Below are 27,317 nucleotides of genomic sequence, written 5' to 3'. Positions count from 1 at the left end.
GCCTGTGTCTCTGCCTCTCTCTGTGTGTCTCTCATAAATAAATAACTTTTTTTTTTTTTTAAAAGAGCCCAATCCTATAGGCACTGAAGAAAGAAAACAGCGGGAGGAGGGAGTTCCAGCAGGCCTGTGTCACGGGGAGACCCAGTGGTAGCTGATCAGGGATTCTTGCCTCAGAAATATTGCTGGAACCTGAGGCCTAAAGGGTGGAGTCTGGGGGAGCTGGGAGGGGAGGAGCCTTGCAGGTGGCGAGGCCTTCTAGCTCCGCCCCCAGGCCCTCTCCGGGGACCCTCAGGGCCCTCCCTCTTTTTTTAGGCTCTGTCCACTGAGACTCTAAACATTTCTGCATTTCCCTGGAATCTGTCGCTGGGGATGGAAGGGGGAAACCAGGTCCTCCCAATTAAGCTCTGTGACATTAACAATCCACTTCCCAGGCCTCGGGGTGGGGGGTGGCAGGCTCTCTGGGATGCTGTTGACAGGTCCAGACCCAGGACTTTGGCAGCTGTTTCTTTTCCAAGAGCAGAGCTGCGGCCACCAGAACCCCCTGCCCCTCTGCTCATGGGCCCGAGATCACAAGTGCAGGATTTTCTTTCTCATTAGCTTAATGCTGTCTTTATTAACTGGGAAGGGTTCCTGGAACATATGATCAGTGAGCATGAAATAAAGCGCACACACGTGCACCAGCCCCCCACCAGCCTGCCCTGACAGAGTGTCTCCGGGCTCCCGAGCAGTTGTCCTAGAAAAAATCCAGGGCTACCAGGGGCGGCAGCCAAAGGCACCGAGGGGGATTTGCAGAAGGAAATTACTCAGGATGCTTCTGCGATTGCAAATGGGAAGGGCCCCGGGAGCTAAGGGCTGGGAAGGAGGGGACCCAGCCAGGGCCCGGGCGGGGGGGTGGAGGAAACCCAGGGAAAGAGCCCAGGAAACCCATGAGACAGGCTCGAGAGAAGCAGCACGGCCCGGGGACGGAAGCACTACCTTCTTTGCCCCCTGCTCCTCTTCGACGCCGTCACCGATCACGATGTAGACGGCTTTTCTGCCGAATCTCTGCATTATCCTCTCGAAACAGCTCTCCTTTCCTGCACATGGAAGAAGGGAAGAAAGAAAAGATGCTTGCTGAGCGCCCCGACTGCGGGCACTGGCACCCACTGACCAAGTGTTTGCCTGGCCATCCTCCTAACCCTTTCATCCTCAAGCACACGAGTGTCTCCGGTGGGGACTGTCGCCCTCCCCACGTGAGGCGGGACAGCGGGGTTTGCCCATGGGGACACAGAAGAGGCAGCACGGGGGCCTGGAGCTGATTCCCGAGGCAATGCAACCGGCTGGGGTGGGGGCGCCGGACCCTCGTCACAGTCGAGGACACCAGGCTCCGCGAGAGCACGTGATTCAGGAGGCACAGGTGTCAGGATTCCCACGTCCACAGGTGGCAGCCTGGTGACACACCTGGCTCTTGGGGTGACTCCCCTGTTTTTTTTCTTGCTTCCCACTGATGACCACCCCTTCGTGTTTTCCTCCTTCCCAGGTGTGTGGGTGGCAGCGTAAATCTAGACACACTGGATTCAGATCTTAGCTCATCCCGATGGTGTCGGCAAGTGAAGTAACAGAAAGGGAACCGGCAGTGCTAACAGGAGTGGTCACTCTCTGACTCAAGCACTCCGCCAGCATTGGGATTTCTCGGCCTCCGCGTTACTGGCAAGTGGGGCTGGGTGAGTCTTCGCCGCGGGGGCTGCCTCGATCCCTGGGGACATTTGGTGGCATCCCTGGTCTCCACCCTGGAGATGCCCGTAGCACGTCCTCCAGTTGGTACACAAAAGAATGTCTCCAGGTGTTGCCAAATATCTCCTGGGAGGCAAAAGGCTTCCCCACGCTGTTGGGAAACACTGACATTATTCATTTACTGTCATCACCACAATCCTTATGAAATTGCCATTAATAGAATTCCCATTTTAGAGATAAACAGGCTGGCGGAGTGCCCCGAAGACGAGCGGAGGAGGAGTAGCAATAGTAGTTATAATAAAACAGCTCTTATTTTTGAGCACTTGTGCTCTGCTGGGAACTTGCACTATTCCCTTTTGTCAGATGTTTGGAGGTATTTTGATCATCCTTTTCATCCTTTTATTTTTTTTTAAGAGATTTTATTTATTCATGAGAGACACAGAGAGAGACAGAGACATAGGCAGAGGGAGAAGCTGGCTCCCTGTGGGGAACCCGATGCAGGACTTGATCCTGGGACCCTGGGATCCTGCCCTGAGCCAAAGGCAGACGCTCAACCCCTGAGCCACCCAGGCATCCCTTAATTATCCAATTTTACAGGCACAGAGAGGTGAAGTCACTTGCCTGGGGGCACTCAGCTAGCGAGCACAGTTCAGGATTCGAACCTAGGCTGCTCCAGTTGCTTGAGCTCTGAGCTACTCTGTTCTACTGCTCTAGGTAGGACTCAGCCCTGCCGCAGACCATCCCTTCCTCTGTGTTCGCTTTCTCCTCTGTGAAGAGGAGCTGTGGCCAGGTCGAGCTGCGAATCCTGTCTTCTGAAAGCAGAATTATGGTACTACAGGGCAGCCCTGGTGGCACAGCGGTTTAGCGCTGCCTGCAGCCTGGGGTTTGATCCTGGGGACTCTGGATCGAGTCCCACATCGGGCTCCCTGTGTGGAGCCTGCTTCTCCCTCTGGCTATGCCTCTGCGCCCCCCCTCTCTGTGTCTCTATGAATAAATAAAAATCTTTAAAACAAACAAACAAAAAGATAAAAAAAAAAAAAGAATTATGGCACTACACCTTGCAAAGCCTTGCACTACAGCATGTGGAGCCTCCCTACTCCCTACTCCACTGATATTGGGTGGGCCATGTGACTTGCTTTGACCAATATGGAATGTTAGGGACCTGCCGCGGGTGGTGTGGCTCGGCTCCCTTCACTTCTGCCTCTGTTATGGGAAGAATGTGCCCCTGATGGCCACAGTGAGTGACGATCCCCCAGTGAGAGGATCTATAGAACAGGGCAGAACCTGGAGGCAGCCCTCGCGGAGCCACAGTGGACTGCCCACGCCTGTGAGCGAGAAGTAAACACCGTAAGCCACTGAGTGTTTGTTATGCAGCATTATCAGAGCAAAAACCTGACTACTGAAAAAAATTATGCTTTTCAAGTTAAAACAGGGAGCTGGAGGCCAAATTTCTGTGCAGTCTCAAATTTGATTGCCCTCAGTTAGTTGACCTCCAGGCTACCGAAGTGAGAAACAAGTTGCTCTAACATTTCCCTGATAGAAACAGGATCGGGGGACACCTGGGTGGCTCAGTGGTTTGGCGCCTGCCTTCGGCCCAGGGCATGTTCCCAGAGACCCAGGATCGAGTCCCACATCGGGCTCCCTGTGTGGAACCTGCTTCTCCCTCTACCTGTGTCTCTGCCTCTCTCTCTCTGTGTCTCTCATGAATAAATAAAGAAATAAAATCTTAAAAAAGAAACAGAATCAGGGGTGCCTGGGTGGCTCGGTCAGTTAAACATCTGCCTTTGCCTCTGGCTGTGGTCCTGGGGTCCTGGGATCGAGTCTTGTGTCAGGCTCCCTGTTCAGTGGGGAGTCTGCTTCTCCCTCTGCCCCTTCCTCTGCTCTTGTTCTCTCTCTCTCTCTCTCTCTCTCAAAAATAAATAAATAAATAAATAAATAAATAAATAAATAAATAAATCAAATCTTAAAAAAAAGAATCGATGGGCTGCATGACAATATTTGATGTGCCTGGGTTACAGATTCCTTTCTTGCAAAATCTACAGAAAAAAAAAGGTGCTGTTAAATGAAACTTTAAAACTTTTATGATAGGACTGAGTGGAGTCTTTGGTGTGTTCATGGTCACTGTGAGTTTTCCATACTTATCTGGCCACTGACTAGATCCTTTGTTCAGGAATTCTCTTTCAGTCGTGACATCCTAGACCAGAGTTTCTCAAACAAACCAGTTTCTCAAACATTCCTGAACAACTGTGACCAAATCTGGGAACCAATGTTATGTAATCTTTTTTTTTTAAATTTTTTAAAATTTATTTATGATAGTCACAGAGAGAGAGAGAGAGAGAGAGGCAGAGACACAGGCAGAGGGAGAAGCAGGCTCCATGCACCAGGAGCCCGACGTGGGATTTGATCCCGGGTCTCCAGGATCGCGCCCTGGGCCAAAGGCAGGCGCCAAACCGCTGCGCCACCCAGAGATCCCTGTTATGTAATCTTTAAAAAAAATCAACTCACACTTCTAGTTTTACTTAAATGAATTCATTTAAATACAGAAGAGAATCACTGTATTAAAAAGACACCAGTCACCACCATTAGGACAGTAATCATCAAAAAAAGAGAGACCAGAACAGGTGTTGGTGAGGATGTGGAGAAACTGGAAGCCTTGTGCACTGTTGGTGGGAATGCACAATGGTGCAGCTGCTACAGTAAACAGTACGGCACTTCCTCAAAAAATGAAAAATAGAATCACCCTCCGATCCACCAATTCCACCACTGGATATTTATCCCAGAGAACTGAAAGCAGAGTCTTGAAGGGGGGTATTTGTACACCCATGTTGACACAGCATTGTTTTACAATAGCCAAGAGGTGGAAGCAACCCACGTATCTATGGACAGATCCATGGATAAACAAAATGTAGCACAAATATATAACGGACTACTCGTTACTCAGCCTTAAAGAGGAAGGTAATCTGACACATACTACAACATGGATATGACCCTTGAGGACATCATGTTAAGTGAAATAAGCCAGTCACAAAAAGACAAATGTTATATGATTCCACTTACACGAGGTCCCCAGAGCAGTCACATTTGTAGAAACAGGAAGTAGAAGAGTGGTTGCCAGGGGCTCAGGGCAGGGAGGAATGGGGAGTTCCTGTGTAATGCAGACTTAATTTTAGTTCTACAAGATGGAAAGAGTTCTGGAGGTGGATGGTGGGGATGGTGGCACAACGATGTGAATGTGGCTAAGGTGGTAAATTTCATGTTATGTGTATTTTACTATAATTAAATATAAAAAATATTTTAAAAAGAGGTTCTAAATAAGCCTGCAGAAGCACATGACCACAGTGTGCAGAAAGAAAATGACAGGCTCATCAGCTCCTGTTGCAGAAACTCTAAGGGCCATCTGGGGTCTGAATTTCATGATTTTAAAATTTAAAAATCTAATGGCACTTTTCTGTAATGTTCAGGCCTAGAACTTCAGTAAAGGCAAAAAATGTTCTGGGAAAATGCTTCCAAGGTAATATATATATTATATATATAATATATATATTTATTTATATTTATTAGTTATATATTATTTATATATGTATAATATACATATGTTTATTTCAGAAAAAAACAAGGGTAAAAATTTCCAGTTAAAAACCTCTTAACTGGGACACCTGCGTGGCTCAGGTTGAGCATCTGCCTTTGGCTCAGGGTGTGATCCTGGGGTCCTGCGATCGAGTCCTGCATCAGGCTCCCCACAGGGAGCCTGCTTCTCCCTCTGCCTAGGTCTCTGCCTCTCTGTGTGTGTCTCTTGTTAATAAATAAATAAAATCTTAAAAAAAAAGCAACCTCTTAACTAACTAGATTTATTTTGCATTATAATAACAGTTTTAGGTGATGTAAGAATAAAAAACCCAGTTCCCCACCTCCCCCAAGCCAATATGACTAGCTCTGCTGATAAATGATGCTATTCATTTCTAGTTATTAAATTCTCTTATCTGATGGAAGCTCTGAAGCCTAAGGCTTGTTCTCTTTGTTAATAAGGAAGATTATTAAGCATTAAGAGAGATGTCAAAGCAGTATAACACTAAATTGAGAGTCTCTCTTTAAAAAAGAATGAAAAAAAACACCATTTTTATCTCTGTATGGTTCAAGGTTATTTGACGACTTGTACCACCTAAATTAAAATCACCTCATGTGCCATGCTGTGGTGGAAACTATTTTAGTAATAAAAGTCCATGACTTACCTGGGTTTGAGACACTTAGCTATGGACTACATTTCCCAGCTTCCCTTGCAACTAGCTGTGGCCATGTGACTAAGCTGGGGCCAATAGGAGGTGAACAGAAGTGTGAGGTATCCTGTCTTGAGTCTTGGCTTTAAAACACTGGACCCGTATTACTCCTTCCTCTTTCCCCACTTCCTATAAGCCTGAATGACAGTGTGGCAGGATTTGGATTTGACCACACATGTAAGAATAAAACCACCGGGGATGGTGGAAAAATAAGATGGGAAGGACTTGGGATCCTGGGTGTATTTGAGTTGTCCCACTAGCCTGGATCACCCACCTCTGGTCCGTGGACACGTGGGGGGGAAATAAGCTTTGATTCTGATGTGAGCCCTTGTATTTGGGGTGTGCTTGTTATAGCAGCTTTGCAGGTATCCTAACTAATACCTACACTTTATAAAACTACGGAACTAACCACTTTCTTTGGAAGCTGAGGTTGAAGCGAGTGGCTTGTGGGATTCTTTCGGGGATCTGAGTCATGCCCATGGACAAGTTGTTTAGCTTCCCCAGAGCCGCCTTCCTTAAGCTTCCCAAACAAGGGTCGGAGAGCTAGGCCCACCCTCCCTCCCTGCATCACCCCAAGGTCTGCTTCTCCCTACCTGTCTTGGTTGCACTGTAGATGTTCTCAATAGGAAACACGGAGCCCAGTCCATACAGCAGGACTTTGGCCAGGGCAGGGATTAGTTGAGTGGTAGTGACCAGCACATTGACACAGTTTGGCCTGAGGACAAAGAAAATGGGGTCAGAGCACCAACCAACAGCTAGGCCAGGCCTCCTCACCCTGCAGCACGAGCCTGGAGCTGGCCAGAGTTCCAGTGGGGTTTGGAGGCTCTGGCTACGTCATCGTCAGGAGAGGGTAGGGCCCAAAGATCCTTCAGCTGTTCCTCTTGTTTAAGCCTGAGGCTGCCTGGCATACTGAAACATAATACTGAAATATTACTCACGGTGTTAAAATGTAATGCTTATTTAAAACAAATGTTTCTTGCCAGGGCCCATATTTACATAGCTGCAGCCACTCAATAAGATAAATGAGCAAATATGGATCAGGTGTAGGACAACAGGGAGCAATGAGGACTAGGGTAAACTGGGGAACACCTGGAAGTTCTGATATTTTGACAGAACCTGGACACCTGGAGCCAGGGATTCCCTTTCCCAATCTTCAGGACAAAGCGTGTATTAAAATAGGACACATCAGCAGGATGGGCTCATGGGCTACCATCTCGTAACCATTCCTATGTTGGGTCGCAAGATTTTTGGAGGCTAGTGCAGAGAGTAATTTGTTCTCTGGCTCAGATGATCTTGTGTAAGAGCAAGAGGGAATTTCCTGGGAGGCCTGGAATGAAACTGGACCCTCCTTGCCTCCTAAGTGCCTGCCAGGTGATCTGTGGCCTACTATAGTTAAAGTGGTTTTCAGTGGGCTTTGTCGTGACTGGTGGGTGTTGTGGGCACAAGGGGATGGGACAGATGGTCCTACATACAAAGGTCTCTGGCTCTGTTGGACCCTGGTGAGTCTCAGCACCTGTTTGCCCAGCTGGGCTCCAAGCTGTTCCTGGTACTGTACTATGTAACACCTCCGTGTTACCAAATGTCTGGAAAGTGTACAAGAGAGGATTTGGAGGGTCCAGTTCTCCAGGTGTGGAAATGGAGGAGCCTCCGCCCTCGAATGGGAGCAAGTTCAGGGGCACAAGGGAGAATGGGGACTCCCACCTACCGGGAATTGATGAGGTTGAGCGCCTTCAGAGAGTGGGTCAGCCAGAGGTCGGTCAGCGCTTCCAGCTCGGCTCTGAGCTGTAGCCACGTCTCTCTTTTGGGAGCTCCTATCAAGCCTAGGGACAAGGGAAATAAAGACATGGTATTTATCATTTGAGAGGTCTGGGAGGTGGTTAGGGGAGTCTAGCTACTGGTGCCCTGATGTTTCAAATCAGATGATGACCAAGGTCAATGATATTCAGTGATTTTAATCTTATTTTAGGATTGATTGATCCATCATCCTATCCACTGATCGATCCATTCATCCACCCAACCCCCTATCCACCCATCTGCCAACCCATCCCTCCCTCTGCCCATCCATCCAACAAATACTTTGGGAATGCCTTCTGTGTGCTCAGTATTGTAATAGGACAGATGAACACAGATGAACAGAAAATTATAAAGTTTATATTGTTACAGTGGAGACAAAAAAATGAATAATAAAATGACTAACATTTATTGAGTGCTTACTATGTGTATGGCCCCGTGCTTTTAACACAATTTATTTCATTCATTTTCATGGTGATCCTAGAAATGGACACTCTTTTTTTTTTTTTTTAATTGAGATATAATTTCAGATAACATTGTGTAAGTCAGGTGGAGAAGCTGAGGCCTAGTGAGGTGGACGGGCATGCTCACTGCAGGGAAGAAGTACGGAGATAGGTGTGGCATCCGGGCAGCAGACCTCCCCAGCCCACTCCATGGGGTCTCTGAACCTGTCAGTTTCTCAGCCATCAAGGCCCTTAAGATCAAGTTCAGACTCCAGAGCCCATGCCCCAGCACCTGCTTCGTTGCTTGTCTCATCTCTTGCCATTGCCCTGCTGTCCTTCCGTTCCCACCCTAATGGCCTCCTCTTTGTCTCCTGATGCACCCAGTACGTTTCCATCTCGAGACCTTCGCACATCTCATCTCAGAGCCTGGAGTACCCTTTACTGTCTTACCTTCCCTTTTTGCCTAAATCCTTCATACTCAGTTTCAATGTCATTTCTTCTGGAAGGCCCACGCTGGCTCTACTTTGTACTCTCCCGACATGCACCTCTTCTTGATAGCTCTTTTTTTTTTTTAAATTTTTTATTTATTCATGATAGTCACAGAGAGAGAGAGAGAGGCAGAGACACAGGCAGAGGGAGAAACAGGCTCCATGCAGGGAGCCCGATGTGGGATTCGATCCCGGGTCTCCAGGATTGCGCCCTGGGCCAAAGGCAGGCGCCAAACCGCTGCGCCACCCAGGGATCCCCTTCTTGATAGCTCTTGTCACAAATATGACTTCACACACATCTCTGTGATCACGTGTTCGATGTCCGCTTCAACCACTATGCCGTTTGCTCCATGAGGGCAGGGACCAAGCTGGTTTTGTTTGCCACCGCGGTACCAGCCCCTGGGAGGTACTACAGCAGTATTTGTTCAAGGGAGAAGGAATTCATGCGGACAAAACGTTGCAGGTGGTCTCTGGTTTTCCTTCTCTCTGCACCTTCCCCACAGCCCCGGAGCAGGGGCCCTTAATAACAAAGCAAACTGTCTGGGGCACAGTTTCATAGTTTACAAGAGTCTCCCCACATGTACTGCCGTGGGTAGCTAGCTGGTCAACCGCTCCAACTTTGCACCTGTTAGAAGTACGCTCCAAGCTTCTGTCTGCTTGGTCCCTACCCTCAGCTCTTCCCCAGGCTTGGTCTCCTTCCCCAGATGGAAGCAACATTTAAGAAGTGCTCACTGTGGGGCAGCACATTTCTAAGCAACTCCCATATATCAATTCAAATTATCCTGACATGTATCCTATGAGTTGGGCAACATCATTATTCCCAGCTTACACCTGAGGAAACTGAGGCACAGAGGGGTTAAGTAACCTGCTCAGGGTTCTAACAGGACGTGGCAGAGGGAGGTGTAAAATCAGGCAAAGGCCTCTGAACCCAGCCATGCCTCCTGATGTTGACTTGTTAAGCCTTTTCTACCTTCATCCTGTATCTTGTGGATGTCTCTCTTCTGTGCACAACTTCCAGAACCCTTGGGATCCTGGGGTGTGTGGTGGCCCTCCGGCTGGAGGCTGTGGCCCCCATTAGGCTCACTCTGTGATGCAGAAAGAGCTGGGGGAGAGGAGAGGGGAGGTAGCATGCAGAAACTGGGGTGGGTGGCTGCCCACGGTGTCCTGCCAGGTGCGAGTTCCCCTCACCTGCTGACACATCAGGCAATTTCCCCTCAGCTTAGGGGAGAGCAAAGCAGCCGGACAGAAGTCCCGGGTGTTTGCTGGGGCTTAACCTGGATGAGGAGTAGGTGGTCTCTGCTGGCCGACTCCATCCCTGTCTCCTGCATTCCAGGCACACCTGCTCCCCTCCTCTGCCCACGTAGGGGTGGGTGAGCAAGCAGGGATGACCCTGAAGCTCTCTCTTCACTCTCGCAGTCAGACTCGGGTGTGAGAGGGCACGGGGTGTGGGCAGAGGCGGTGAAGCGGCTGGCTGTGTGATGCCGGGCAGCTTACTGAACGTCTCTGATCTTGCTTTCCACCTTTATACGACACAGCTGATAAAAGCACTTACCTCATGGGGATGTTATAAAGAGCAAATAAGATATTAGAAGAAGAGCCCTGATAACAGAGCCTGGCAGACAGTAAGCACTCAATAAACATTAGCTGTCGCGAGGACTGCATTAGGACGGCAGCCACGGACAAGACAGTCCCGAAGGACTGATGGTCTTTCTGGGGGGAGCAGCAGACACAGAAGAACCTGAAAGACTCCCAAGCAAGACTGAAAGGGACTAGTGAGGAATGTGAGCACCTACGGAGTCCCTGCTGCAGGCACACGGTTGTGATTTTTGTGCCCATTAACAACAGTTTCCCTAACCCAGGGAGCCAGAATTGTTCTTCTCCCCATTTCACGGATGTAGACACTGAGGCTCAGGGAGGTAGCTAGAAAGTGGAGGCACGGGGTTGGGAAGTGGTTCCATCCAGTCTGAGACGCTGAATTCTTCCTGGGACTCTTTCTGGGGCAGGGGGATGGAGCCCTTGGAGCTTTGGGGGCCAAGGGGCATATGGTGGACACCATCAGCTGCGGGCTCCGACCTGCCCTTTATGGGCCTGAGGCTGGTTCCACACAGTGACAACCAACCCCCTCAGATGCCTCCTGGGGGAGAGGCGGTGTCATCACCTGTTAAGAACCCCCAGCCGCCCCCGAAGAAAGAAAGATGAAAGCAGAGAGGGAGACAAGTCACCAGAGGCTCTTAATCACAGGAAACACACTGAGGGCGGCTGGAGGGGAGAGGGGGTGGGGGGACGGGGGACTGGGTGAAGGGCATGGGGGAGGGCGCGGGATGCGATGGGCGCTGGGTGCTGGGCGCTGGGCGCCGGGTGGATCACAGCCCTCTGCCTCCCTCTGAAGCATGTATTATTTATTACACAGCACATGTGAATTAAGTTTAACTAAACTAACTTAATTATTTTAATTAAAGTTTAGTTAAACTAATAGAGTTTAAGTAAAACCGACGCCCTCAAAGTCATAATGGCCCTAAATGGAAAAACGAAAAAAAAAAAAAAAAAAAAAAAAAAAAAAAGGACGCACCTGCCGGGAAGGTTCCAGAAATAGCCTGGCGGTGCGGAGCTCGCCTGCGGCCCGAGCGGCGCCTGGGCCCTGACGGCGCGTGCCCCGGGGTGCAGCGCGGGAACCAGCGGCTCCCACCCCCTCCCCGACCCCGACCCCGACCCCGACTCCGGCGTCCCCAGTCCCCGCCGACGACCTCGCCACGCACCCGCACCCGCACCCGGGCCAGAGCGCGGACTCGGCCTCCGCGGCCTGGGGCGGGGCCCACCGGCGGCGCGGCGGGGACCCCAGTGCCCCGGCCGCCCCGCCTCAGCCCCCGCCCCCGCCCCCGCCCCCGCCCCCGGAGCCCCAGGGCTGTGACCCCGGGCAGGCCGCGCCGCACGCACGCACGCACGCACGCACGCACGCACGCAGGCACGTGGGGCCGAGCGCCTGAGGCCCGCCCCGCCGGGCCGCGGCCCACTCACCGCCCACGTTGTTCCGGTAGGTGTTGTACATCTCCTTCACCCGCCGGTAGCGGAAGGCCAGCTTCCTCATCCAGTCCACGCCGCCGTGGACGCCCGAGCCCAGGCACAGGTTGGCTCCCGGGGCCGAGCTGTGGAAGCCGTCGGCCGAGAAGTTGTAGGTGCTGAGGGGGGAGGGGAGACCCTGTCAGCGGCCCGGGGGCGCCCCTGTCGCCTCACGAGCCCCCCCCCGCCCGCTCTCCCCCTTTAGAGTTCGAGGCTAGAAGGGAATTCCGAGCAACGGTTGCCGCTGCCTCATCCTGACAGAAGGGTCCAGAAGGGTCCAGAAGGGTCCATCCTGACAGAAGGGCCCGGACGCGGGGTCGGTCCCGCCACTCCCATCCCCAGATCTGCGCTGCTCCGCGCCCCCGGGTAAGGCCTGGCCGCTAGCCCTTTCCTCCCATTCCGGGACAGCTCCGGATCTTTCCACAGAAAGAACCATATTCTGATTCTTTTTCGACGTGTTAGAGGAGGCAGAGGCGATCGCTGGTGCCTTCTTTGCAGATACAGCCGCCGGCTGGGAGCCTAGCACGCTGGCCCTACGAGGTCCCAGAGCGGGCTGGGGACGAGTGAGTCGCACAAAACTGGTGACAGAGGTGGCAGCTGGGAACCCGGACAGGAATGTGTGGGCGACTCGCCACCTACAGCGACCAGCACGTGAGAATGAAAATCCCCACGCCAGAGAAGACCCCCGTCTTCTCTCCCGCTGCCAGAAACTCTGCAAAATCACAAGGTCTCAGGGGGAAAACCAGAGAGCGACGAGGGGTAGAGGGATAATATGACCCAAAGTTTAAAATACGAGTCTCTTCCTTGGGGCGCCCGGGGAACCCAGCCAGTTAAGCATCAGGCTCTTGACTTTGGCTCAGGTCATGCTCTCTCATGAGACGGAGCCCGACATGGGACGCTGCACTGGGCGTGGAGCCTGCTTCAGACTCTCCGTCTCCCTCCCTGTGTCCCCTTCCCCTACCCCCTGCCGTTGAGTCTCTTCCTAGAAAAGTGGAGCAGAAGGAAACAGGTCAGTGTGGTTCTATGGCTGTCTCAGGGCGTGACTTTGATTTTTTTCCCTCTTTGAGTATTTTGTGGTTTCTAGGTTTTCTAGGATGAGCTGAAGAGTGGACACAGACGTTTTATCTATTTTTTTTTACAAAGATGCGCTGCCACGAAAATGAAGCAGCACTTGGAAATTGCATCTTCTGTACCTCCCCTACTTCAGTGCCCCTGCTGCTGCCGAGATAAGGGCATCTGGGAAGCGTGAGGTGCTGGGTCATGCTCCCTGCAGGGTGTGCGCTGTGTCCAGCACCGGAAGACGGCGTGATGTGACATGCTGCTGTCACGTACCATCTGGGGGTGGGAGCTTGGGCCTCAGCCTTACTGGAACAGAGGCCAGGCTTTACTCCTGGATATAAAACTCTTCCCAAGGAAGAGCCTTTGTGGTGACAAAAAAAACTCTGCAGGAGCCAGACAATGTCTCAGACTCAACAGTGAATTTCACCTTGCGGGGTTTCTGGGGCCATGCAGGCCAGGGGGACACTGGCCCTGGGACTTGATCCTCCAGGCTTCAGCTGTAGACTCTGGTGCGAATGGAGAGACACCAATAGGCTTCTCCTCTAGATATCTTTAAATTCTTGCCCACGGGTACACACACACACACACACACACACACCCAACATACTCATGTTCACCTCTGTCATTTTTCATAGACTTCTGTGAGGGTAAGTGTATATAAAATTGGAAGTAAGGGGCGCCTGGGTGTTGCAGTGATTGAGCATCTGCCTTTGGCTCAGGTCATGGTCCTGGGGTCCTGGAATCCTGGAATCCAGTCCTGCATTGGGCTCCCCGCAGGGAGCCTGCTTCTCCCTCTGCCTGTGTCTCTGCCTCTCTCTGTGTCTCTCATGAATAAATAAATAAAATCTTAAAAAAATAAAAGTGGAAGCCAGGAAGTCATAATGTCGGAGAGTGGTTAATTCCAGATGGTGGGAATGTGGGTGATTAGTTTCTTCTCTGCTCTTTACTGAATTACTTGAATTTATAAAGATCCATGGAGAACATGATAGGACCTAATAACTTGTTTGCACGAAACATCCTTTTCCCCATGAAAGATGTCAATGGCTTCATTACACAGGCATGCTGCTGCTTCTTCATCTCAGCACTCTCCCTGGGTGGTGATGACGGGGGGGGGGGGGGGCTAAAGAGAAGTGAAACAGGCCCCACTGGTAAAAGGGGGCAGACGGCATCCAACCCCAGGGGCAGGTTGCCACACGTCGTCAAGGACTTACTCGTGCTGCTCACTTTTCCAGCACATTGGCAACCTGATGAGAAGGGGAGGAATGACTTTACCCCATCATATCCACCCCCGCCCTGCCGTTTCCAGAACCCACACTTTAATCCCCATGTAGGGGATTCTTCTACTCTACCATAAAGATTCCTGTCTTGCTAGATAATTTCTTCCTTTTTTAGGGCCTTTTTTCCCCGCCAACCTTATTTCCATGTTCTGGTTAAACGCCTGTGGAAGAAAAGCCCAAGACCTCTCAGCGGTTGCACCTGCCCGTTGGGTGGCCTGAGCAGTGGGAACCGCAGGTCGGTGTTCAGTGGTGGGCTGGGCACTGCGATCCTCCCCAGGGAACCACGGAACAGGTGTAAGAGGCCTCTTCACCATCAGCAGCCTTGTGCTGAGTATCAGTGAACCTGGGAGCCAGGACAGTCCATCCACCCCAAAATTCCTCCTGGGTCACGGCCTTTCCAGCAGCACCCTGCTCTTCCCTCTCAATCTCTTCAGAGAGAAGAGAAGCTGTAGAAGCTGAGGCCAGGCATGAGCTCCCAGGGGTGGTCACAGGAGATGGTGCAGGTCATAGGAGTCCACGCATGTGCAGGACTTCCCAGGCCAGCACCCACCACATCGGACCCGCCACGTGTGCTCCCCTTGCTGCTGGATGTGCTGGTGATGCCCACAGGGCGCAGGGGAGAGTCTGAGACACAGAGCAATGCTTGGCAGGTTAGCACCTCTGGTGGCTGCTGATCCACTGTGGGGGCTGGCGGTCGGTCCTGGGATCAGCAGCCACCAGAGGTCGTGCCTTCCAGAAGGCTGCCTGAATCTGGCCAGTAAAGGTTCTAGAAGGGAGAGAGCCAGCAGCGGGACTGGTCCCAGCAGCAGCAGCCGCAGCACACCTCAGAACGGCTCTCTGGCTGTGACACATTAGCTGGTTCTTCAATGGCAACCAGGTGACGAGCTGCCAGCAGAGCTTCTCCCACGTTCTCTTCAGATTTACGATGTGCACACACAATACTCTTCCCTCGATGTGTGTACGGTTCTGTCTGGAAGTCCAGGTTGGTGCCACCTAAGTGGGTTCCTGCTGCAAAGAATTTGAGGACAGCTTCCTGCTTCAGTGGCAAGACATTAAGGCTCTGGACGTGGTGGAAGCTTCCTTTCAGTTAGCTGGGAGCCCAGGACCACGCCTTATGGACCGCTCTCTGAGTAGTGTGGAAAGGCCAGGTAATTGATGCTTGAAAAAGAACACATACTAAGAACTCTGAGGACACCCTGGGGGAGAGGCCCGGATGTTCTGCCAAGAGGTAGAGGGCAGGGAGGGACGTCCATGAGTCCTGCCTCCCCACATGCCAGCTGTGTGAGGTTCGGCAGGTTACCTCACCTCTCTGTGCCTCCCATTCCCCAACTGTAAAATGAGGATAATGAGAAGAGCATGTACTCCCCAGGGTAACTGCGAAGATGAGGGAGTTAATGCACGTAAGACATCCGGAACAGGGCATGGTGCTAAAATAACAGTTTCTGCTGTTAACTGAAAAAACAAAAAACAAAACAAAACAAAAAAACAACCCCAAAAGAAGGGGCATTTGATGCTCGCTTGGTGCCTGGCTCACAGTAGTAGAAATTGCAGAAGAGATTTCTTGAATGGATAAACGGAGAATTTGGTTTCTGGGGGGGTGGGGGGGAACGTTCCTGGATTGTGGGTTCTGGAAATGAGGTCCCCAACAGCTCAGCATGAGACAGCGTTCAGAGGAGTTCTGCTCTCTGTCCCACACCAGCCAGTTCCAGGGGAGATGTTATAAAAACGGGACCCTGGTCGCTCATTGCCATGAAGGGAAGAGTGGTTCCCAGCTATGACGTCGTGGAAAGGGCACAATTAACCTTGATCTGGGGTTTATTTACTCCATAAATAGAGAAGCCCTGTCTGGCACTGAAGCCTTGCTCCTTGCCAGTCCTGACTGAGAGGGATTTTCAGAATGGCTAATTAATATGAAGCAGGTACCTATCACTTCTCGTGCTGGGCTTTGAAAAGACTTCCAGGGCCCAGGAAAGAAGCTCTGACTTCTCTTTTAGGAGCAAGATGGAAGATACACCTAGGAAACAAACACTAAGTGAAGTTACTGGTCCCATAAGCAAAACATCATTTGTCTAATAATATTTTTGATGGGCCAAGAGGCACTGGGTTGGGATAATTTTGGATAAGCAGAGATTAACTATGGTTCCATTTTTATAAGGTTTTCTCAGGGGCAGGCATGGAACATTCCAGCCACATTCCTCTGAAAGCTGTCTCGTTTGGAGCAGTTGGGTACCTTATTTCTGGAATCCATGTCCTAGGAGTATTTTCCCCTAGAAACAGACCTACCGCTTACTCAGTTAAGAAACATTTTTTTGAGTATTGACTGCATCAACGTTTATATTAAATAATATATGTGGGCTCATGAAGCAATCAAACCGTTGAAGAAGGGGAGCCAAACTCTTAGTGGTGGTGATTCTGGGAGGCAAGATCAGAACTTTTTACAATACACATGCAGTACTTTGCTAAGCAGACAAAAAAACAAAACAAAAAACAAAACAAAAAAAACATACAGATAAACATAAGCAGAGTCACAGAGAATCTGTGGAAATCTCAGCCTCTGTGATGGGAGGTGATGCGTAGTAGGCTGCATTGTGGGGGTCTGGGCTGTGACCTTGGGTTCTGGCCCAGGCAGGCACACCCGTCCTGAGAACCCAGCCTGCTCCTCCTCTCTGCTTCTGGTGAAAGGCGAGCTCCATAACCAATCAAAAGGGGGCATTTTTGGCTCCCCAAATGCCTACCTTAAATCTTGCCCATTGTCATCAGAGGAGACGTCATCAACGTGGATCTGGTCGCAGTCCTACAGAGAAGTTGGCAAGAAGAGAAAAAAGAGGGAGGAGTGTGACTGGCTAATCTGACATAGTCTCTGGCAGTTGGCTTCACAAAGTGAGCACTGGCCTGGGAGTTAGGAGTCCTGAATTCTTGTCTGAGCTTTGACACCCAAGGGTAGGTGACCTTCCCTTAAGGCTCGTCCCTTCTTTTGCCTTTGGTTCCCTTATAAATGAGGTTGGCTGTAAAGGGCGTCGGGGGCGGTGTGACTGTATAATTTAGCATGCAAACCGAGATAGTTCTGCAAGTAAAGGGGGCTGTGTTAAGATTACATTGGGAGGACAGGCACAAAACAGGACCACCCCCTCTGCCCCCTAAGTATGTGGGGACATATGGTCACCCTGGCCACAGGGTGGAAGCCTTTGCCTTAATCAAGCAAGGTATGTCCTCTGCTTGGAATGCTCTCCTGCCTTCATGCACCTGGTAAACGTAGTATTCTTCAAGCGTTCACTTCTGGAGGCACCCCCTTCCCCAGCCCTCCTCTGTGTCCCATGATCTGTGCTCATCACTGATTGAGTATATGTGATGGGCACCATCCCAAGGGCTTGCCATTCAACAGACTCCCAATGACATGCTGCTTTCCACCACTCACAGATCTCTCAGTTCTCCTTGGGGAAACACCATAACACATGTGAGTTAAGACCCAGGGGAGAGGATGATGAAGGTGGGCACATGACCCGGGCTCATCCAATCAGAGAGATGCAGCAGCCTTCTGGCCTCAGTGATTGTATCAAAGATGAGCATGTGGTCTAAACAGGGCCAATGAGAGCCGGCCCTGGGAATTCGGCTGAGACCTTGGGGAAGGGGACTCTCTTTCACTGCAGCTGCCAAATGGTGGGATTAAGCCTGGTGAAAAGCAGGTCTGAGAGCTGGAGACAGGAATGAGGCCCTGATCACATTCTCTGATCCCCTGGATCCGGCCCCAACTGAAACCAGAAACCAGGCCACCCTGATTGTGGTAGGCTGAATAATGCCCCCCAACCCCCAACTGTCCATGCCCTAATCCGGGGGTCCTTATATGGCAAAAGGGACTTTGCAAGGCGTGATTAAGTTAAAGGTTTTGAGATGGCGAGATTATTCTGGATTATCCACGTGTAATTACAAGGGCTAAGAGGCAGAGGGATATTTGAAGACAGAGGAGAAGGGGATTGGGGTGGGATTGGGGTACTCAGAAGACGGAGGAAGATGCCACAAGCCAAGAAATACAGGTGCCCACTAGACATCAAAAAAGGCCCAGATTCCTCCCCTCAGAGCCTCCAGAAGAAACCGGACTTGCCCACGTCTTCAGCGCAGTGAAACTGATTCTGGACTTCTGACCTCCAGAACAGTAAGAGAACACATTTGTGTTGTTTTAAGCCACTGAGTGTGTGCTAATTGGTCACAGCCACCACAGGCTGCTCCGTGGGCTCTTCGGTTGAAGCTAGTGGAGATGGATTTCTGTCACTTTGTAGCCAGGTGACACAACAGCCTCCACGAAGCTACACACGACACACACCCATCTGTCACTTCTACTTCCGTCATAAAGTCACCCCGGTGATAGGATGATTACTCCTGCGGTCTGGTGAGGCTCAGGCTCTGGAATCTGGCCATCACGTGGCTGTGTGACCTTGAGCCAGTGGCATAGCCACCCCGAGCCTTAGAGGCGGGTTTGGGAAACGGGAGACTGAGGAATGCAGGCTTGATGTGAAGAGGAGAGAGGTGCTGTGCTAAGGGCGTCTAGTGCAGGGGCTGGAACGCAGCAGGTGTGGCATGAATTTAGTTTCTAGTGCTGTGTTAGGATTTATAAATGTCCACATGTTGGCTGCCAGGTAATTTCAGGAGGCAGGTATCTCCTGGAAAACACTGCGAGGGAGAAGAGAAAAACATGGAACTCTGAGCTTGACCTCTAAGAAAAAATTGGTGGTGACATCTCTGGACTCTTGATGGGAGGATAGAATCTGGGGGGGGGGGGGGGAAATGGTGTTTTCAATGCTTTGAGCAAGGAAGAGGCTTGAATTCATCTCTGAGAACAGGAGCTCTGTGTGTGTGGGGGGGGGGATGGGAATCCCTTCCCTCGTTGATTTTTATTTTTAAAAAAGTTCTATTTATTTATTTATGACAGACACAGAAACATAGGCAGAAGGAAAAGTAGGCTCCCCATAAGGAACCCAATGTGGGAGTCATATCCCAGATCCCAGGATCATGGCCTTAAGCCAAAGGCAGATCCTTAAGGCTCCCTCCCTCATTAATTTTTAAAAGACAGAGTGGGGTCACCATGTTATTATGGAGATGTGGGGGTGGGGACAGTGGCATCTGGGGCAGCCCAGACTACTCTGTGGGGATCCAGGCTGGAACCTTGGAGAAAGTGGTGGTGTGGTCACTGCTCCCTCTGGTCTCTTGAAAGGGCTCCGGATTGAAAAGCGGTTTGCCGGAAGGTGAGGTTTGCTTCCAGAGTCCCTAGCACGCTCTGGCCCACAGCTCTGTACAAGGCAAAGCATGACTCAGAGTCCTGACACATGGGACCTTGCACATCTGTTGGCCCGGGACATCACCTGGGCGGGGGCAGCAGTGTACTCTGACAGGCCTGGGTGGGAACGGCAGCGGGGACGTTCCACGGCGTGGGCAAGTGGAAGGAAGTGGAGTAGACTGCGGAGAACATGGTGGATGTTAAGTGGTGAACCCAATGAGAAGCTCTTTGGACAGTGTTGGGAAAAAACTGGAGATGCTGAGTGACCACCCTTGAGCTAGCTTATAGCTACGCCTCTGCTGTTCCTCATGCCGCATTTCCTTTCTTTCCATGTACCAGGGATTCTCATCAATGCTTGATGGTCTCAGGTATACCTGGTCCTCCTCCCCAAGAGGGGCTGTCCTTTCCTAAGGTGCTTGAGCACATGGTACACCTGAAAGATTCTATAGTCATGCTAATACAGTAGCAATTAGCCACATGTGGTTATTGGTAGTTATATTTAAATTAATTTAAATTCAACAGCATAACAAATTTAGTTCCTTAGGTCCATTTCGAGTCCTCAGTAGCCACATGTAGCCAGTGGCTACTGTACTGGATGGAATATGTACTCCCATCATCACAGAAAATTCTAGCGGACAGTGCTGCTCTCGAGGGGTTAAGGAACCAGGCTGATAACTTCTGTGTTGATAAGCTCAGTTAGGGAAGGGCTTGCAAGCTGGCTTGGAGACGTATCTTATTCAGCCCATACTATGCTTCAGAATTTTTTTGGAACAACAGCCAATATGTAAACTCTGGGGGCTTCTCTCTCTCTCCCTCTTTCCCTCCTTGTCCTCACTCTCTTTCTCTGTCTTTCCAGATTTTCAGCTACTCTGAGACTTTACACGTTCTGGCAGCGTGGGGCTTGCCTTCTTCTGTCCCAACCATCCTTAGCCCTTTCCAGAGGGCTCTACAGTCTCTTCTGGGTTTTCTTCCCTTCACATTACCTGATTCCTTGGCCCCTGGGCATGCAGGTTGGAGCCCCCTGAGCCAAAGAAATCTTATGTAGGGCCAGCAATCCTGAGATGTTAATGAAAATTGTCTTTAAAAGCCAATGCTAACTTTGAAGACCCAGGCACAGAGAAAACAAAATTAGTAGCAGACTTCTCCCCCAACCCGCTGCTTTGCCTGAAATTGGAAAAACACCTCCCTGTGCCCCCCAGTCCTTGCCTCAAGCTGGAAAGCTGCTCTGGGGGGTCACACGGGCTCAGGCCCCTGGGCAGGGTTCCCTGCGCTTTCCCTGATGTCAGGGGAAAGGTATGTGGGAGGCTCTGGTTTTCTCATTTGCAAGGGGATTGTTGGGGGTGCTAAAGTGTGACAACAGTAGCGATCACATTTCGGACTTAATAAAATACCATGACGCTCAGCTAGACGCTACCTCATACTCCACCAGCTGACCTGGATCCAGTTACCCGTGGAGCCTGGGCTGGCAATGAGGGGAGTGGGACAACACTGAGGATGTGATCTCTAGGGGAGGAAGATCCTCTTCCCCTTAATTCTCCTGCATGGGGGCTGGCCTCTAAGATGGGGAGCTGGCTTTTCTCGGCCTAGGGTGCTTCTGGCCTCTTCTGGGTCAAGTGTGACTATCCTGGGTAGTGGAAAGGGGTGGCGGTGGGGGTCTAAGCAGGACCGGCTAGTAAAGACAGAGGAAGGGTTCCTATGCCTTGACCTGGGGGAGAGGCCTGGGCCCCGATGCAATCCCAGCCACAAGGAATTTACACTTTCCAATCCAGAGAAACACCCGCACATTGTCTTGGGCAAGGATGTCCATCATCCTAGTGAGAAACAGGAAAACACCTAAGGTTCCTTCAACTGGATCATCACTAAGTGAAATGTGGTATGTCCATTCAGTGGAATCCTACCTAGTAGTTCAGAAGAAGGAGGTTGATTTTTATGTTAGCACATGGAAATATTTCCAAAAAATCCTATTGTGTGGGGGAAAAAATAGGCTGGAGAATGATACATCCAGTATCAACATCATATATATACAGCTGACCCAGTAACGGCACAGGGGTTAGGAGCACTGACTCCCATGCAGTCAAAAATCTGTGTACAACTTTTGACTCTCTCCAAACTTAACTACTAATAGCTCTTGTTGATTGAAAGCCTAACTGGTAATATAAAGTCAATTACTACATATTTTATATGTTATATTTATTATGTACTGTATTTAAAAAAAGATTTTATTTATTTATTCATGAGAGACACACAGAGACAGAGGCAGAGACATAGGCAGAGGGAGAAGCAGGCTCACCGTGGGGACCCTGATGTGGGACTCGATCCCAGGACCCCAGGATCATGACCTGAGCCAAAGGCAGATGCTTGACCACTGAGCCACCCAGGTGCTCCTATATATTGTATTCTTAGAATAAAGTGAGCTACAGAAAAGACAGTGTTATTAAGAACACCATAAGGAAAATACATTTACAGTGCTGTGCTGTATTTATTAAAAAATCTGCATATATTTGGATCCAGGCAATTCAATCTCATGTTGGGATACCTGGGTGGCTCAGTCAGTTGAGCATTCAACTCTTGGTTTTGGCTCAGGTCATGATCTCCAGGTCGTGGGATCAAGGCCCACGGTGGGCTCTATGCTCAGCACAGAATTTGCTTGGATTCTCTCTCCCTCCCCCTCTGCTGCTCCCCACTGTGTAGTCTCTTTCTCTCTCAAATAAATAAGTAAATATAACTTTTAAAAAACCCATGTTGGGGGCAGCCCTGGTGGCTCAGTGGTTTAAGCGCTGCGCCGCCTTCGGTCCAGGGCGTGATCCTGCGGACCCGGGATGGGGTCCCATATCGGGCTCCCTGCATGGAGCCTGCATCTCCCTCTGCCCATGTCTCTGCCTCTCTCTCTGTGTCTCTCATGAGTAAATAAATAAAATCTTAAAAAAAAATAAAAAAAAACCCCATGTTGTTTAAGGATCAACTGTATTTATTAAAACCCATTAAAAACAAAGTAAGATATTTCATAAGGATATATACATAAATGGAAAAGAAAGATCTGGAAGCTTATGCATCTGACTGGAAGCAGCAGTTCCATCTGGGGAGGCACTGGAATTGGGTTAGCGGTCAAAGGAGGCCTTCAACTCACTGAAATGCTTACTCCCTCCTTCTCTCCCCTTTCACTCTCTCTTTTTATAAGGATAATGCACATATGAATTGCCTTTGAAAATAGAAAATGTCTTATGGGAAGGAGACAGACAGGATCTAACACTGAAGGACACTTAGGTTCCCAACGTGCCAGAGGCTGTGCTCAGCACTTTGTATATATTACGGAGGATACTGTTGACATCCCGTCTCATGGAGGAGAAGATGAAGTGGGGAGAAGTGCAGAAATGTGCCTGTTTATGGGCTGAATTGTGATTCCTCAAAAGCTGTTGAAACCCTAACCCCCAGGACCTGTGAATGGACCTTATTAGGAAATAGGCTCTTTGCAGATGATCTAGTTGTGGTGAGGTCATTAGGGTGGTGGCTCTAATCCAATATGGCAGTGTCCTTATAAAAAAGAAATGAGGCTGCAAGACAGACACACCCAGGGAGAATGCCATGGGACCACGAGGACGGAGAGGCATGGCACAGACTCTCCCCCACAGCCCTCAGAAGGAACCAACCCTTACGGCACCTTGATTTTGGACTTCTGGTCTCAAGAATCGAGACACGTTGTTCCTGTTGTTTAGGCCTCCCCAGTCTGTGTACGTTGTTATGGCAGCCCTGGCAAATGGATACGGTGCCCGAGGCTACACAGTGAGGGCGAGGAGGAGGCCACGCGGCTGGCCGCCTTCAGAGTCCGGGCTCACAAGCATGGTCCATCCAAGGACTATTCGTGAAAAACACTTACTATAGGCCCAGAACCACATCAGACAATGCAGAGATCGAGAGCCGTGGGTGTGTGTGGGGTTTCAAGGATGAAAAGTGACCCTTGCCCTGCAGGTACTTAGCATGTCACTGGGAGAGATGAGGTACTAATTCAATACACAGACATACTGGTGATGTACTGTGCACCCAACACTAGGCGGGGCCTGGCACGTGTCCTGGAGTAATCCCTGCCTCCTTGCTTCCCCTCACACTCCTCAACCAACCCATCAGCAAATCCTGCTGGCTCTCCCGTCAATGTATGTCCACAATAAGTCAACATATATTCAATACGTGTCCACAATCTGACTACTCCCACCTCCTCTACTACTCCCACCACGGTCCAAGCCCTCGTTATCTCCGCCCGAGATTGGGGCTCAGCAAACTATAACCTGGGGGCCAAATGTAGCCCACCACCTAGCTGTGTGAATAAAGCTTTACTGCAGCACTGCTAACTTCATTCATTTACTACCGTCTATGGCTGCTTTCGTCCTACGACGAGAGAACTGAGTAGTCAAGACAGAGACAGCGTGGCCCGCCTAAAATAGCTACTACCTGGCTCTTTGCAGACGAAGTATGCGGATCCCCGACTCAGACTCTTGTGGTCATCTTCTCACTCTCCCTGCTTCTACCCTTTCTATGCCCCATCCTGCCAGTTTAGTTCACATCCAGCAGTCATAGGAGTCCTGTTAACAGCTAAGTCAGATCCTGTCCCTCTCTGCTCAAAACCCCACAGTGGCTCCTGCCTCCCTTCGAGTAGAAGCACAGTCCTCACAAAGACTCGGGCCCTGTGTGTCTGCACCCTGTCCCCATCTCCCACCCATCCCTCACTGCACTTTCAGACACAGCAGCCTCCTGCTATTCCTTCAACAACCTGTACGTTCCTGCCGCAGGGCCTCTGCACTTGCTGTTCCTTCTGTTTTGAATGACTTTTCCTTCTCTTGCCATGTTCCAAAGCCTGAAGAGGGCTCTGTTGATATAATCTCCTTTTTAAAAGCTGCCCCAACTCCACATCACATCAAGACAAATAACTTGTCTCTGTTTTCCCACTTTATAGGGTGTCTGGGATTAACCTAGGCCTGATATAATGGCCAATGTCTTCTTTAATTCAATAAATTGGGGAACTCTAAAGGTAGCACCTATTGTTTACTGATTTTTTGCAAGGTCAGAGAGTACATCAGTTAATAGCATGGTCTCTGGACCCTAGGTTCAAACTCTGGCTCTGCTACTTATTAACTGAATAATCTTGGACAAGGTACTGAATCTTTTGATCCTCACTTCCTATCTGCAGCTGAGCTATGAAATACCACTTACTGCACCGGGGTAGTGCAGGGATTAAATGAGTCTGTACAGGTAGGGCACTTGGAAAAGCATAGAGAATGCCACCTGCACATTTGGCATCATTATTGGTGTTATAACAATTTTGAATTCTACAGGCCCGAACTGTGCTTGGTCCAGTAATGGTCAAATCGAGCTGAGTTCACCATCAAGAGAGGCTCACGGATGGCCAACTCTGCAGATGAGGCCACTGAGAAGAGAAGCAGAAAATCACATTCCTTGGTCAAACCCCCAGCACCATGTCAGGAGGCCTCATGCTCATGCATCTTAGGGAGCGGGGGCAGGAGAGAACTGGTGGAGACGGTAGGGTTCACATCTCCTGGATGTTGGGGTTGGCATTCAAACACCCCTCCCTGGGCTCCAGTCCCAGCTCTGCCATTTTCTAGATGTGTGATCCTGGCTGGCTTACCTAACATCAAAACTTTTAGTTTTAGAATAATTTTAGATTTACAGAAAAGTTGCAAATATGGTATAGAGAGTTCCCGTATATCCCAGTTTCCCTTATTGTTAACATCTTATATGTATATATATTAAAGATTTTATTTATTTATGAAAGAGAGAGGGAGGAGGAGCAGAGGGAGAGGGACAAGCAGACTCTGTGCTGAGTGTGGAGTCCGATGTAGGACTCGATCTCAGGACCCTGAAATCATGACCTGAGCTGAAAACAAGAGTCAGACACTTAAGTGACTGACTCACCCAGGTGGCCCAACATCGTATATTTGTACGGCGAACTTGCCACAACTAATAAATATTACTATATCGTTATTAACTGGTGTCAATTCTTTTTTTAATTTTTAAAATTTTATTTATTTTATTTTAATTTTATTTTTAGATTTTATTTATTTATTAATGAGAGACACAGAGGGAGAGAGAGAGAAGCAGAGACACAGGGAGAGGGAGAAGCAGGCACCATGCAGGGAGCCCGACGTGGGACTTGATCCTGGGTTTCCAGGATCACACCCTGGGCTAAAGGCGGTGCTAAATCGCTGAGCCATCCGGGCTGCCCAAATTCTTTTTTTTTTTTTTAAATCACACGTTGTCAATGGCATTTTACTTTTTCTTTTCAACATCTGCAGCTTCCTTGGCTGTCTCTGCCCGAATGTTGAAGATCCGGGCATTGACACGGGCCACGTGAAGATGGGCGGACACCTTTCAGTTCTCCTCCATAAGGACTCTGGCTCTCTCCTTGCAGACATTCCGTATGCACACAACTGGGCCTGCCAGCTGGTGGACGATGTGAGTTCTTTGGCAGAGCTGTGTCCCTTCTCGGGGGCTGAGGGCTTCCTAGGGGAAGAGGATGAGCTGGGAGCAATACTCCTTCAGCTGCTGCACGCTGGCCTGCAGGGACCATGCGGACTAGTTTGGCCTTTTTGGGCCCCTGAGATCTCAACAGTCTGCACCACCTTCTTGTGGGTGCCAGCTGGCACCCTGGTGTGATGTCCCACTGTGGGGCACCCCACGATGGGCTGGATGGATCCCTACACAGGGTGTGGGTTGACGCGGTGAGCCTTGGCTTGCTGGGCCCTGCCTCTGTGGATCTTCCATGGCTGCTGGTTGAACCCTTGGCCACCTGCTGCTGTCCGTCCTTGTGGAAACTGGGCTTTGGGATCATGCCGTTCTGACTGAGCACCATGGCTGCTGCCTCCCGGCCTCCTCCGAGAGAGAACGGCCCAACTGGTGTCAATTCTTCACTCAGCATTCCTTAGTCTTCTCACGAATGTCCTTTTTCTCTTCTGGAATCCCTTCCAGAACATCACACTACATCCTGTCATCTTCTCTCTTTAGGTTCCTCTGGGCCTTGATAGTTTCTTTGACTTTCCCTGGTGTTGCTAACAGTTTAAAGGGGGTACCAGGCAGGTGTTTCGCAGAATGTCTCTCAACAGGGACTGGCCTGTTGTTTCTCTCATGGTTAGACTGGGGTTATGGGTTTTGGTGAGCAGGACTGCAGAGGGAACGTGCCCTTCTCACTGCATCATGTCAACACGACTTACCACTTAACATGCTCCTGGTGACATTGGTCACTTGGCTCAGATAGTTTCCATCAGGTGGTCCACTGTGAAGTTACTTTCCCCTCCTTTCCGTACTGTAATTTTTTTTTTAAAGATCTTATTTGTTTATTCCTGAGAGACACAGAGAGAGAGGCAGAGACACAGGCAGAGGGAGAAGCAGGCTCCTGGGAGGAGCCTGATGTGGGACTCGATCCCAGGACCCCAGGGTCATGCCCTGAGCCAAAGGCAGATGCTCAACCACTGAGCCACCCGGGTGCCCCTATACTGTACTCTTTGAAAGGAAGTCACGATGCAAAGCTCATAGTTAGGGTGGAGTCTCTAAATAAATGATTCAGGGGGTACATGGGTGGCTCAGTGGGTTAAGCGTCTGACTCTTGGTTTCGGCTCAGGTCATGATTTCAGGGTCATGAGATTGAGCTCCACATCCGGCTCCATGCTCAGTGGGGAGTCTGCTTGAGATTCTCTCTCTCCCTCTCTCTCTGTCCCTCCCCCTACTCACGTGCTCTCTCTCCCTCTCTCAAATAAATAAAATCTTAAAAAAAATAAATGATTCAGAATTTTCTGCATGGGAGATTTTCCTATTCTCTATTTACTTATGTGTTTAATCATTATCTGTGTCATTATGGACTCATGGGCATTTTTTAATACTTAGAATCCAATAGTATGTTACTTGCTCTAGTACTCAAAGCATTCCAGCTTTGGCCACTGGGA

The 27,317-nt window shown here is 50.1% G+C and overlaps 1 protein-coding gene, 1 long non-coding RNA gene and 1 pseudogene across 6 annotated transcripts in view; 1 reads left to right on the top strand and 2 right to left on the bottom strand.

The window, feature by feature from the left end:
* Positions 1–27,317, bottom strand: part of EYA2 (EYA transcriptional coactivator and phosphatase 2) — a 261,463-nt gene that overhangs the window by 6,018 nt on the left and 228,128 nt on the right. For all 3 annotated transcript variants that reach the window (XM_077873457.1, XM_077873456.1, XM_077873458.1), the window contains 5 exons: positions 16,838–16,896; positions 11,725–11,885; positions 7,693–7,807; positions 6,581–6,702; positions 976–1,076 (listed from right to left, as the gene is read on the bottom strand). In XM_077873457.1, the coding sequence (XP_077729583.1) occupies positions 976–1,076; positions 6,581–6,702; positions 7,693–7,807; positions 11,725–11,885; positions 16,838–16,896 (558 nt within the window). The remainder of the gene's footprint in view (positions 1–975; positions 1,077–6,580; positions 6,703–7,692; positions 7,808–11,724; positions 11,886–16,837; positions 16,897–27,317) is intronic.
* On the top strand, positions 11,677–13,686 carry LOC144298465 (uncharacterized). Of its 3 annotated transcripts, none has more exons than XR_013365402.1 (3): positions 11,677–11,878; positions 11,972–12,132; positions 12,265–13,686. It is a non-coding gene; the product is annotated as an uncharacterized LOC144298465 (long non-coding RNA). The 3 variants fall into 3 exon arrangements; XR_013365404.1 differs by having other exon boundaries at positions 12,229–13,686; XR_013365403.1 differs by having other exon boundaries at positions 11,677–11,882.
* Positions 25,369–26,514, bottom strand: LOC144298848 (large ribosomal subunit protein eL13 pseudogene; annotated as a pseudogene).

The sequence above is a fragment of the Canis aureus genome, chromosome 26, assembly GCF_053574225.1.
Source record: "Canis aureus isolate CA01 chromosome 26, VMU_Caureus_v.1.0, whole genome shotgun sequence".
Taxonomy (NCBI): domain Eukaryota; kingdom Metazoa; phylum Chordata; class Mammalia; order Carnivora; family Canidae; genus Canis; species Canis aureus.
Note: the sequence above shows the minus strand (reverse complement) of the source record. Positions and strands in the feature narration are given on the sequence as shown.